The sequence below is a fragment of the Mustela putorius genome, unplaced genomic scaffold, assembly GCF_011764305.1.
Source record: "Mustela putorius furo isolate JIRA1106 unplaced genomic scaffold, ASM1176430v1.1 tig00001075_pilon_pilon_pilon, whole genome shotgun sequence".
Lineage (NCBI taxonomy): Eukaryota > Metazoa > Chordata > Mammalia > Carnivora > Mustelidae > Mustela > Mustela putorius.
The window spans coordinates 151,448-164,977 of NW_025421560.1; the positions used below are offsets into that span (position 1 = coordinate 151,448).

A 13,530-nucleotide genomic window follows, 5' to 3' on the forward strand; every position below is an offset into this window, starting at 1 on the left:
GGGAGAAGGTCCTGGAAGAGGCTCGCAGGCCGTTTCTCTGAGGGAAACGGTGAGGTTGGGAGGGAGCGCCCTTGACCCTCCCCGCCCTCCCCTCTCCCGCTCACCTGGCATCACCAGCGGCCGGGCTGCCCCACAGGAACGTACGCGATGTTGTAGTGCCGCCATCCGCCGCATGGGGGCAGCATCACCTGCTGGCTCGGAGGCGGCGGTCCGTGCGCTTCTCTTGGCGACGGCAGGCGGAGGCGGGCCCGCAGCGTCCTCGTTCATTGGCCCCGGCGCGGGCGCTGCCATGTTGGCGGAAGCGGTGCCTTCTGTGCGGTGGAAACTCCGTGGCTGCACCCGCAGGGTCGGGACGCGCAGCCTCCTACCTTTCCTCCTCGCTCGAGTGTCGGCGCTGAGAGGCGGCGGCCGGCGGGATGGAGAGAAGTAGGATGAACCTGCCCAAGGGGCCGGACTCGCTCTGCTTCGACAAGGACGAGTTCATGAAGGTGCGCGCCAGGGCTCTGCTCCCCGGAGCCGGGCTGTGGGTGGCCTGCCCTCCTTGGCCCTCCGGGGCCTCTCCTCGGGCTTCTCCTGCGGGCTTCCTGGGCCGTGCCCGCCCCGGACGGGTCCTCGGCGGGGCCCTCGCTGCACTTCGCAGTGAGTCTCAACCCGAGGGGGTTGGCTAGGTGCAGCCTGGAGAAAGCATTCCTGTGAAATCGTGCACATTGAATGAAAAGGCCTGAAAGTTCAGGGCAAGTGGTTTTGAGCTAAACGTAAAAGCCCCGGACCCGTACGACCCGCCTCTGGTACCGTGCGGCACAGTCAGACCGCCGCTCCCCCGGCCTGACAGAAGCCTCCCAGTGCCTTGTGCCTAGAAGCTGAGCGACTGTGCGTTGAACACATCTCTGAACGCACGTACTTACCAGGAATCGGGTCAAAAAGGCACTTAACCTAACGTTTATGCCTGACTTTCGTCTTAAGCTCCCGAATGAGATATCTTAAAGACTGTATTGTCCTTACTGGTTCTGGTCCAGTACTACAAAGCATACCAAGCTCCTTTTCTAAAGTTGCCCTACTTCTCTTGGTGAGGTCAGCCTGAAGCTGGCAGCAGATAACTGTAGGACATAAACTTACAGAATAGAAATTTAAACTGAAAAGACTTTACTGACAGGAAAGGTTCATCAGACATAGCCTTGAAAATGTCCCAAGGTTTGAATCAGAGCCAGGAGGAGCTTTATCTGTTTTCTGTATCCCTCTGGGTCTGTACTTAAACTATCAAAACGTATATGTTTAATTTCTAAGGATTGGGATTTAGTAGCTGGTTTCAGTGTTAAAAAGTTTTGGCTCTGTAGGTACCTAAAATTCTGAAAAGAGTTTGAATTTCTTACTTTTTTATGGCTTCAAGTCATAATATGTTTTCTTCTTTTTTGGGTTAACCAGCTAGTTCCTTTTTGATACTTGCATTCAGATCACATCTCCCAAACTCTGGCTTTAAAAGTGCTTGTGTCTGGATCCTCTGCAGTGTGGCCGTATCATTTTTAATATGTAGGGGTGTCTAGACGAAGGTATATTGTACTCTTGTTCTTGTATGGTGATGCTAAACCACTGTAATAAAAGGTGTAAATTGGAGTGTCTGAAGGAGAGCACAGAGTGAATTCTCTGATCCAGAAACCTTTTGTTAACGAAGGACATGTGATGAGGAGAGAGGTCATTGGAAGAAGAAAAGGCACACACAGAGAGACTTAAAGAATCTCAAAGCACTGAAGTCTCTTTAGCTTGTCTGTCTTTGGACTTCGTCAGGCTTTCTTTGGGCCTAACACTAGCATTTTCTCACACTTCCTAGCCCCGCCATCTTTCTCACTCTGAGCTGACAGAATGCCTTTGGTCAAAGCAGCTTCAGAAAATAGAAATCTCAAAATAGCAGTTCTAAAGTAGGACTTAGAGGTAGGAAGAGAGCAAACTGGGAAAGTGGCTAGAATGCCAGCAATTCCATATTCTTTCAAGGCTCTGACATTTCTGAATATAATGTACAATTTGTAGTGTTAATGAACGTGACCCCTTCATACATAGAAGGAAAATACATGGAACAGCTGTTCTGTGTAAAGTGGTATTGATCTTCTATGTGGGAGCTGGAAATAAAGGTTATTTGCAATTTGTGTTTCCGTCAGAGAGATGTTTTGTTAAGTTACAGTTCCGAGGCAGAAATGAGTGGAGAGCTTGCTGTCGGGGTTGTATTTCTACATAGGTGTCTTGTTTGGCACATTTTGGAATGAGACTGGGATGGTAGAAAGGGAGATGGGGTGGGGCTACGGGTTGCACCTTGGACACTGCATACATTGAGGGGTCCACGTTGATGCAGTCTTCACGGTAGAGCTGCAGTCAGGTTTACAGCAGGAAGTTGCATGGTCATATCTGTTGAGTTCGAGCTGACTGGTGGCAGGAGACTACTTAAAAAGTCATGTTTATGAGATCTAATGAGAAATAGAAGGGGAAAGGTATGCAAAAGAGGTAGGTGATCAAAGTGCAGGAATGGCAGATGGGGAAGGGTCACCTGGGGCAGAGGCACTGGCAACATCATACTTTGTCAGCTTAGAAATACGAAAATCCTTTGGGTTGACAGCCAACTAATAGATGAGCAGGACATAAGGTATTGGTAGTAGGGGGAGAAAGTGGCATAACAGATAAATTAGACCATTTACATGGGTGTGCTATTGACATCACACGTAGCCTTCCTCTTCCATCTCAACATATGACTTCATCTCCAGTCATACAGAAAAATTAGCAGCCATCCCACGGGACCTCCTCCATCCTGCTGATCATGATCCCATTCTTATACTTGCCCCCTTCTCCTCCTCGCCTGGTACGGGGAGGGGCTCTCCTTCCTCCTCGGGTTCGGTCTCCACTCTGGCTCGAAGCCCATGCCCTCCCGCCCTTCCAGGAGCCTGCGAGGATCCTCTCCCCTGCACTCCTTCCCATCACGCGCTCCTGTTTGATTCTCTCCCACTTGACTGCCCCACCTCTAGGTATTGCCCTGTCACTGTCGCGCATCGCAGCTGGTGCTCAGGGGTTGACTTGACTTTCTCACCTTCCACCCTTCAGGCCCTATCATTCCACTAAAGAGTTCTTACCAAAGCTGTTTGTAAGTCAGCGCACCTGACCTTTCTCTGTCTCCTTACTCGATGTTGCAGTAGACCAAATGCTCTGCATTGCTTCCTATCTTTCTTCTACCTCTCTGATGTGTCTCCTGTGCAAAGTCATGCTCCTGGTAGCCACTGAATGCTGATTATGGGCTCAGCCCCGTGCTCCCTCCTTTCCCTAGATAACCTATCATGCAGCTTCATGACCACCTATCGACAGGTAAGGCAGATTCCTATCTCTGGCCCACACGCCTTCTGAGTATCGGACTGTCTGACCTTTCTTCTCTGTGGCCCCTCAGACTCATCAGGTTCAAGACGGAATTCATGAGCACCTCCTCCACTGAAAACCACTTTCTTATTCTATTGCCTCTCTCAGTAAACACTTCATCCATTTAGCTGGGAGTGGGGAAACCAGAAGTCAACTCCTACTCTGTCATCTTTCCAAAATCTAGTCTGTCACACCAAGTTCTGTGGATTTCGCTTCCTAAACCTCTTAAGTCCATATACTTCTCTCCATCTCTTCTCGTACCTTTGCAGTGCGCCCTTGCCATCACACCGTAGAAGCTTCTCACCCAGTTTTTTGCACCTTCCTTGTCTTTTTCTGGCCCCTGGTCTACACTACAGGCAGGCCACTCTTGTCAGAATGCGGATGTGATCTTGTATGTACCAGGTAACTAGTCAGTCCACCGGCTCTTGAAAAACCATTTTCCCACACACTCGAACTTATTTCAAAGAGAATCAGTCCCCCGTGGGGTAGTTTTCCTTGGTAGACAGGTTGTTTCTGCACTGAGCCAGTCTGCCTCCTTCGAACTTCTCTGTGTTAGTTCCTCTCTGGAACCTGTGGCTTTGTTGGCACCCCGGGTAGGCACATGAAGACCTTTTCCATGAGAAGTGAAGGCAGGAGCCCTCTGGATGGTGAATGTATGTACCCTCATGTTCCATAGGTAAAAGAACCGTGTGTGTGTGGTGGGGGGTAAGTCCTTGAGGCTCCTCCCTGTTCTAAATGGGTAAACTGGGAATTTTGAGACAGGAAGCAGGTCCTGTGTGTCCTTGTTTGCAGGGAGCATGCATTCTGATGGACAAAATGGAAAAGGGGAAGAACGAGCAGCTGCTCAGATCTGTTTGTGCTGTGCTGGCTGATTAGCTGTGACCTGCAGATGTGGGTAACATCCTCGGCTCTGCCCTCTGCCTGCTTATGTCTGACTTGGGGCAAATCACTTGCCTCTGGCCTTCTGTTTGCTTGTTAGTATAATGAGGTGGTGCTTATCTATGTGATCTTTGCCAGCTCCTCTGAAAAGACTCTAGTCCATCCTGGCTTTCAGGTAAGGAAACTGAGGCCTGAGGTGTGATGACTTCCTTTAAAGCCACACAGCTATTTGGGGCTAATCACAGGCCGGATCTCCTGACCCCCACGCATCAGTCCTTGGAAATCCTACTGTAATATGTTCCTTTCCAGAGGCCACAGGTGGGAACTGAGGGAAGTGGGACAATCAGAACATTAAGAATAGCGCAGAAGATGGCACAATGTCCACACGCCTTGGCGCCTGCATTTCACCAATAGGGCCACCTCTTACCTTAGAAGAAGTTCCCACAGGGCTGGTGATCTGGATGCCTGGCCTGGAGCTTAGCTACAGTAAACAGGACCAGAGGGAAGAGATGGCTGTTTGTGGTGGACTTTGTTGACGGCGGCTGGAAATAGCAGCTGACAGAGGAGGAAGAGGGAAGAGTGACAGACGGCAGATAGACGCAGGCCTGCAGGTCAGCCACTGTTGCCCAGGGTCCCCCATCCCCAGGAGCCATCTTCGTGTCACAGGAGCTGAGTGCTTACCCCGTGGGTTCTTAGTTTGATGTCACGTCTTGATGACAAGATTCCATTCTCTTCCGCATCAATTTGAGACAGACATAGTAATAAAATTCTAATTAGCCAAATATGGAATGTAAGCCTGGAACTCATAGAAAAATTTTCTTATGTGAACTACTTTCCCTGATGATAGAGGAGATGTGACGATGTAACATCAGATAAAGTTGATCTGATTGGCACTTGGTAAGAGGGGTTCCCGGCAAAAAAAGTGTTTTGTTGTTGTTGTCCTCCCTTTTGATCTTTCCTTTCCTTTTTTCCTTTTGTGAGCGGTCATCTGATTTATAAAAAGATGCAACAAAATGTAAAATGGTACAAGATAATCAGTTTCAAAACATAAAAAAGTGAGTGTCTTTAGCCATAGCTCAGAACAGAGGAACTGGGTAAGGAGAATTGCTTGTATGAACTGGCAACAGGAAACGTTGGTAAAGGAGAGCTGAGGAACTCTGTTAAGAAATAGGAGTGAGGGGCTGCATCATCATCTGGCATTCGCTCAGTGTCGTCCTACGGTTAGAGATGTCCATGATGGGAACTCCAGCAATCTTCTGGGTCTGGGTCAGCTGATGCCACAGTGTAACACTCTGAATTACTTCCGTACTGAGCAGTCATCTGCGTAGTTTGTCTTGTGTGTACGTGGTAATTGTTTGAATCTTGGCTCTTTCGCAATCCTTAGAGCCTCTTGATAGTCTCACCCCAGTTTCTCAGTTTCAGCCATTACACAGTCAGTTGTACAACTGGTACACTTGGCACACAGCCCGTCCACCATTGACTGTACCCAGTCAAGTTTGGCTTAAATAAAAAAGTTGATAAAGTCAGTACCAACCATGATGTAGTAAGGCGGCCCAGCTGTGTGTTTATACAGGAAAAAGCAGGAGGGATGTTGGGGCACTTCTCTTTTCTGGAGTGCACAGGATATTTCTTTTCTTTCTTTTTAGGTTTTAATCTGTCCTTCTCTCGGAGAAGGATCTCGGAGCTAAGCATTCGCTTCATGGTCACATACTTTCTTGCTTTCTCTTGCTTCCCCATGTTCACACCATGCCCATTTCTCTTTGCTTTTGATTTTCTAATTCACTCTTTGTAGTATCATAAAACTTATTTAAATAAAATGTTGGCCTACTAAGTTATTGATTATTAGTAAGTTCTTTGTTCAAAATTTGAGACCAAGAAGTATTATGTAAATATATCTTTTTGTTATTTAACTAGTCTTACAACATTTAGCATCAAATTTCTTGAAACATTTAAACAAATTAATCACAAACTGGGGCTTGGGCTTTTTCTTTTTTTTTTTTTTAAGTAATCTCTATACCCAACATGGGACTTGAACTCACAACCCTGAGATCAAGACCTGCACGCTCCAGTGACTGCATGCTCCAGCCAGGTGCCCTTAGGGCTTTTTAAGTTCCTCAGGTGAGGGAGTGCCTTAGTGGCTCAGAGGATTAATTTAAGCTTCTGCCTTCAGCTCAGGTCATGGTCTCAGGGTCCTGGGATCGAGCCCTGCATGGGACACTCTGCTCAGCATGGAGCATGATTCCCTCCCTCTCTGCCTACTTGTGATCTCTCTCTGTGTGTCAAATAAATAAATAAAATCTTAAAAAAAAAAAAAGTTCCTTAAGTGATTCTAATGTGTGACCAGTGATGAGAACTCTAGCACTAGCTAATTCCTTTAAATAGCTCAAGAAATTAAGTTCAAGAAGCGAACTAAAAGCCTACATAGATTATGATTGGTGCTAAATTGAGGGGTAAAAAGAGATAAAGAGAAGAAATCAGCTGGAACAGAGTGTAATTAGGTACTTAAATATTTGTTAGATGGATGAATACATTTATGGAATGTAGGCTTGTTGTTTTTTTGTGTGTGTGTCTTCATAAATATGTCAAACAGGTATATAAATTCAACAAAGGAGTTTGATATAAAATTGATTAAAATGTTGAACAGAAATTCCTTAGAATTTCGGTGTTACTATTTCATGATGCTTTTAAGATGATCTCTCTGTAGATGGTGGGAAGATCTTGTTAGCATATGTTTTTAATTTCTCAAGCTTGAATAATTTAGTCACCGAACAAAGATTTAGAATGAGTTTTGGGAGACACAAGTCCTAGATTATATCCCCACCTAGCTGGGTCAGAGATTTGAGAGCAGGGGCTGGAGGGAAGAGCTCCAAGGACATTTTTGTACACATGCTGAACACTCTTGTGCGGGAACACTCTTCCCACACTTGCAACTCATTGTTCTATATTTTCTGGTTCATCCAAGTTAAAGTACATCCCATTTGTCACTCAAACCTTTACGGTGTCCTGTTTTCTTTTTAGCTGTAATCACTATTCATTAATCACTATTTGATCACTCTTTATTAATATCATGTTTGTTTGTTTACATGTTTATTTTCTCATTTCTGCATTAGAATATATGTTCCTTAATAGCAGAGACCTTGTCTTTTCATGACTGTGTCCCCAGGTCTTAGAGCAGAGCCAGAGTTGCATGATAAATATTTAAGGAATATTTATGGGATGTACAGGGGCATTTATTCATCTCTGTTGTCCATTGTTTTCAAGAATGGTTGGAAACACACACATACATGAGCTCACACAAACTTTCTCTGTCTTTCAACCCCTATGTAGTGTGCAGATTAGTGCTTAACTATTTTGTTTTTTTGTCTCGATGAAATGGGACGTGTTTCAGGGCAGAAATCATAAATTTCATGTGCCCTCTTAGTACTTCTCATCATTACAAAGTGATAGTTCCGGGGGATTCTGCTTCTCGTGGAGATAGTACATAGTGATTTTATAAGTCCATGTGTCCGGGAAGGAGTGTTTTACTTCTTGGCAGCTTATAGAATTTCAATCTTTCCAAATTCTGTGTTATTTTCATAGCATTAAAGCTACTAATTTTGGATTTTTGGTAAGTTTTAAATGATTAATTCCCAGGTTACTTCGAATTAGTCTTTGTTTGCCATCCCTGATTGCAGCTAGTTAGTAAAGTAGCTAAACTTTTAAACTCTACTTGGTTTTAATTTTGAGTGATGTCACTGCTTCTCTAATGGTTAATGGTTCTTAATTGCCTGCAACTTGTCTGGTTTGTTCATTTCTTTTCCTGTGTTCCAACACCACTTGTGATCTCCCAACCTCTGACCTTTTGGGGGATTTGTACTTTACCTTGGTTCAGATAGGAAATACCCCTGAGTACAAAGAGAAGCTATTTTTCTTCTAATTTCACTATCTCCTATTATTAATGCCTTGCTTTGTTGTGGTACATGTGTTACAACTGATGAACCAGCATTGATACAGTATTAACTAAAGTCCATGGTTTACATTAGGGTTTACTCCTCTTTCTATAGTTCTGTGGGTTTTGACAAATGTATAATGTTATTTACTTAGTGTTGGTATCTTACAGCCTAGTTTCATTGCCTTGAAACCCCTGTACCTCATCTATTTGTTTCCTCTCCTCTGTCTGCACACTCCTCCCTCACCCCTGCAGCCTGGGATGTTTTTACTGTCTAGAGTTTTTCCTTTTCAGAGGCACCTGGCTGGCTCAGTCATTAGGACATCTGACTCTTGATCTCGGGGTTGTGAGTTCCAGCCACGGCATTGGGTATAGAGATGACCTAAAAAATAAATAAAAAATAAAAATGTTGGTTAATTTTTACCTTTTCCAGAATGCCATAGAGTTGGAATCATATAGTATTTAGCCTTTCACACTGGTCTTTCACTTAGCAATACTCATTCAAGGTTCTTCCAAGTCTTGTGGCTTAATAATTCATCTTTTTAATTGCTAAATAATCCATTGTGTGGGTGTGGCACAGTGTACCTGTTCACCTACTGAAGGAGATTTGGATTGCTTCCAAGTTTTGGCACTTCAGAGAATAAAGCTGCTGTAAACATCCATGTGCAGGTTTTTGTGTGGACACTGGTTTTAAGCTCTTGAGTAAATATGAAGGAGCACAGTTACTGATCTTATGGGGAGAGTGTGTTTAGTTCTGTGAGAAACTGTCAAGCTGTCTCACACAATGTCTCCCATTTTGCATTCTGACCAAACAGTGAGAGTTTGGTTGTCCCACATCCTTGCTAGCATTTGGTATTATTAGTGCTTTGGATTTTTTATATTCTATGTGATATGTAATAGTACCTTGTTTAAATTTGCATTTTTTTTAATGACATACAAAGTTGAGCATCTTTTCAGATCCTTTTTTTTTTAAAGATTCTATTTATTTATTAACAGCAAAAGCACACGGAGAGGTAGCAGCAGGCAGTGGGATAGGGAAGAGCAGGCTCCTCGCTGAGCAGGGGGCCCAGTGTGGGGTTCAGCCCCAGGACCTGAGCCAAAGGCAGATGCTTAACTGACTGGGCTTCCCAGCCACCGCTCTTTTCACATTTTTAAATTAGGTTTGATTTCTTATTGCTACTAAGACTTCTTTATATTTTATTTTTGGTTTTAAGTCCTTTACCATAGATGTGTTTTGCAGATATTTTCTCTACTCTGTGACTGGTCTTTTCATTCTTTTACAGAGAAGTTTAGTTTTAACAAAGTCCCTCTCATCAATTTTTTCTTTTGTAGATCATGCTTTTGGTTTTATATCTGGAAAGTCATTGCCAAATCCAAGGATCCCTGCATTTTTTCTTATGTCATCTTTAAGAAGTTTTGCATTTTACGTTTAGGTTTTGTGAAAGGTGTGAAAAGTTTGTTTTTATTCTTTTCATTTTTTGTTTTTTCTTATCGATTTCCCATTGTTCGGTTCCATTTGTTGAAGACTGTCCTTGCCATTGAGTTGCCTTTGCCTGTGTGTGTGGATGTTTTTCTGGGCTCTCCACTCTGTTCCAAGCACCTTTCTCTTTTGCCAAGCACCTAATAGTAAGTCTTGAGATTGGGTGGTGGCAATCCTCAATTTCCTTTTTTCCCCCTCTTTAATATTTTGTTGAATACTCTGGGACTCTTGGTTTTCCAGTTTTCCATCCAAGTTTTAGAGTCAACATGTTGGTATCCACAAAATAACTTACTGGCATTTTGATTGGGATTGCATGGAGTCTGTCGATCAGTTTGGGAAGAACTGACCTCTTAACAGTATTGAGTGTTCTTACCCAAGATTATGGACTTTCCACTTCACATCTTACCTTGCTTGTTATCTTTCATCAGAATTTTATACTTTTTCTCACATAGATCTTGTGCATATTTCGTTAGATTTGCACCTACGTGTTAATTTTTTTTGTCTGCTAATGTAAATGGTCTTGTGTTTTTAGCTTCAAATTCCACTTGTACATTGTTGGTATATACGAAAGCAATTGACTTTTTAAATTTTCTTTATTTAAATTCAATTTCGTTAACATATAGTGTACTTTTAGTTTCATGGTTAGAATTTCGTGATTCATTGTTTGCATACAACACCCAGAGCTCATCCCAACAAGTGCCCTCCTTAATACCCCTCACCCAGTTACCCCAACCTTCCCCTCTCCTCCAGTAACCCTCTGTTTGTTTCCTGTAGTTAAGAGTCTCTTGTGATTTGCCTCCCTGTCTGTTTCTATTTTTCCTTCCCTTCCCCTATATTCATCTGTTGTTTCTTAAGTTCCACATGTGACTGAAACTATATGGTATTTGTCTTTCTTCCTCTAGTTCCATCCATGTCCTTGCAAATGGCAAGATTTTGTCTTTTTGATGGTTGAGTAATGTGTGTGTGTGTGTGTGTGTGTGTGTGTGTGTACATACCACATCTTCTTTATCCATTCATATGTTGATGGACATCTAGGCTCTTTCCATAGTTTGACTATAAACTTTGGGGTGCTTTTGCCCCTTCAAATCACTATGTTTGTGTACTTTGGATAAACATCTAATAGTGCAATTGCTAAGTCGTTGGGTTGTTACATTTTTAAGTTTTTGAGGAGCCTCCGTACTGTTTTCCAGAGTGGCTACACCAGCTTGCATTCCCACCAACAGTGTAGGAGGATTCCCCTTTCTCCGCATCCTCGCCAACATCTGTCGTTTCCTGACTTGTTAATTTTAGCCATTCTGACTGATGAAAGGTGGTATCTCATTGTGGTTTTGATTTGTATTTCCCTGATGCTGAGTAATATGGAGCCCTTTTTCATGTGTCTGTTGGCCATTTGGATGTCTTCTTTGGTCTGTTCATGTCTTCTGTCCATTTCTTGACTGGATTTTTTTGTTTTTTGGGATGTTGAGTTTGATAAATTCTTTATAAATTTTGAATACTGGCCCTTTGTCTGATACATCATTGGAAAGCAATTGACTTTTGTATTTTAACTGTGTATCATGCAGTCTTGCTATAATCACTTGACTAGTTTTAGGAGGGTGTGGGTGTGGGTGTGGGGTGTGAAGTCTTTGTATTTTCTGTAGACAGTCATGTCATCTGTGAACAAAGTTCTATTCTTTCCCAGGTTGTATACCTTTTATTTTCTTTTGTTATCTTATTTCATTAGTTTGGCCTTCCAGTACAGTGTTGAATAGTAGTAGTAAGAGGGACATCCTTGCCTTGATTCCTTGTCTTCTATTTTCTCAGTATTAATATCATGTTAGCTGTGGATTTTTGGAGACATTCTTTATCAAGTTGAGGAAGTCCTCCTATTCCTAGTTTCCTGAGGGTTAATAATGAAGAGGTGTGGATTTTGTTAAATGTTTTTTTCCTTCCTTCGTTGATATGATCATGTGATTTTTTTTTTCTGATGATGTGATGGATCACATTGATTTTCTAACGTTGAACCAGACTTGCATACCTGGAATAAATCCTACATGATCCTGGTGTATAATTTTTTAATATACTGTTTGCTTTTATTTGCTAATTTTTGTTGAAGATTTTTGTGTCTGTGTTCATGAGAGATACTAGTTTGTAGTTTCTTTTCTTGCAGTATCGGTTTTGGTGTCAGGGTAATGATGATCTCCTAGAATGATTTAGGACATATTCCTTCTAGTTTTACTTTCTGGAAGAGATTTTACAGAATCACGTAGTATTTCTTCCGTAAATGTTTGCTTGAATTTACAGTGATTGGGATTGTTAGCAGTAGCCTCCCTTCTTTCATCTGATATTAGTAATTTATGTCTTCTACCTTTTTTTCTTTTTTTTTAAAAGATTTTATTTATTTATTCGACAGACAGAGATCACAAGTAGGCAGAGAGGCAGGCAGAGAGAGAGGAAGGGAAGCAGGCTCCCTGCTGAGCAGAGAGCCGGATGTGGGGCTTGATCCCAGGACCCTGGGATCATGACCTGAGTGGAAGGCAGAGGCTTTAACCCACTGAGCCACCCAGGCGCCCCATTCTACCTTTTTTTCTTTGTTTGCCTGGCTAAGGGTTTATCTGTTTTATTGATGTTTTCAAAGAAACAGACTTGGGGTTTATTGATTTAAAAAAAAAATTCCTGGTTTTAATTACATTGATTTCTGCTCTAATTTTTGCTTTTTTCTACTTCCTTTAGATTTTTTTTTTTTAAGATTTTATTTGACACAGAGAGAGTTCGTGAGAGAGGGAATACAGGCCGGAGGAGTAGGAGAGGGAGAAGCAGCCTCCCTGAGCACGAAGCCTGATGCAGGGCTCTGTCCCAGGACCCTGGGACCATGTCCTGAGACAAAGGCAGATGCTTAACCAGCTGAACCACCCAGGCGCCCCTCCTTACTTTAGATATGATTTTGTTGTTGTTACCTAAAGTGGAAGCTTAGATCATTGACTTTAATCCTTTTTTTCTAATATTGGCTTTCAATACTGTATTTTCCCTTTAAGCAGCATCCCACACATTTTGCTACATTATATTTTGTTGAGACTTGTCTCCTGTGTCATTTAATCTCCATGTATTTTGGACTTCTTCAGCTATCTTTCTGTTACTGATTTTTAATTCCATTGTGGTCTGAGAACATACTTGGTGTAATTTTTATTTTTAAAATTTTGTTGTGTTTTATGGCCCAGAATTACTCTGTCTTGATGGGTGTTCCATATGAGCTTAAGAAGAATGTGTGTCGCGCTATTACTGGGCAAAGTTGTCTGTGGTCGTCTGTTGTACGGTTATTAATGGTGGTGTTCAGTGCGCTATGTCTGGACTGAATGGCTGCATCTGTCAGATCCTTGTTACCCTGCTGCTCGATCGGCCCATTACTGATGGAGAAGTGTTGAAGTCACCAGCTGTGATACTGGAGTTGTTTATTTCTCCCTGCATTCTGTTAGGTTGTGTCTCACCTGTGTTGATCAGGCACACATACGTTAAGGATAATTGTGTTTTCTTGGTCAGTTGATTTCTTTATCCTTATGTAATGCTGCTCTTTATGCCTGATAATTTTCCTTGCTATGAAATCTGCTTTGTCTGAAATTCATGTAGCTACTCCATTGTTCCTGTGATTAGTGTTACTTTGGATTTTTTTTTAATGTATCCTAGCATTTAACTTGTTGATATTTAAGTTGTTTCATTTTTCATCAAAATATAATTCACAAAGCATAATAGTTGCCATTTTAAAGTGTACTCTTCTCTGTGTATGTGGTACATACATCACTACTGTCTAATTCCAGAACACTTCCATCACCTGAAAAATAAACCTCTTAGTTCCAATTCTCCCCTCCCCTTATTCCCTGGC

General features: G+C 42.6%; 1 protein-coding gene across 2 annotated transcripts in view; it reads left to right on the forward strand.

Annotated features, from left to right (window-relative positions):
• The first annotated feature begins 266 nt into the window (after window positions 1-266).
• COG2 (component of oligomeric golgi complex 2) overlaps window positions 267-13,530 on the forward strand; it is a 52,905-nt gene continuing 39,641 nt past the window's right edge. The window contains exon 1 of one of the 2 annotated variants that reach the window (XM_045087224.1): window positions 267-488. In XM_045087224.1, the coding sequence (XP_044943159.1) occupies window positions 417-488 (72 nt within the window). In that variant the 5' untranslated portion in view covers window positions 267-416. The remainder of the gene's footprint in view (window positions 489-13,530) is intronic. The other variant, XM_045087223.1, reaches the window with a different exon arrangement.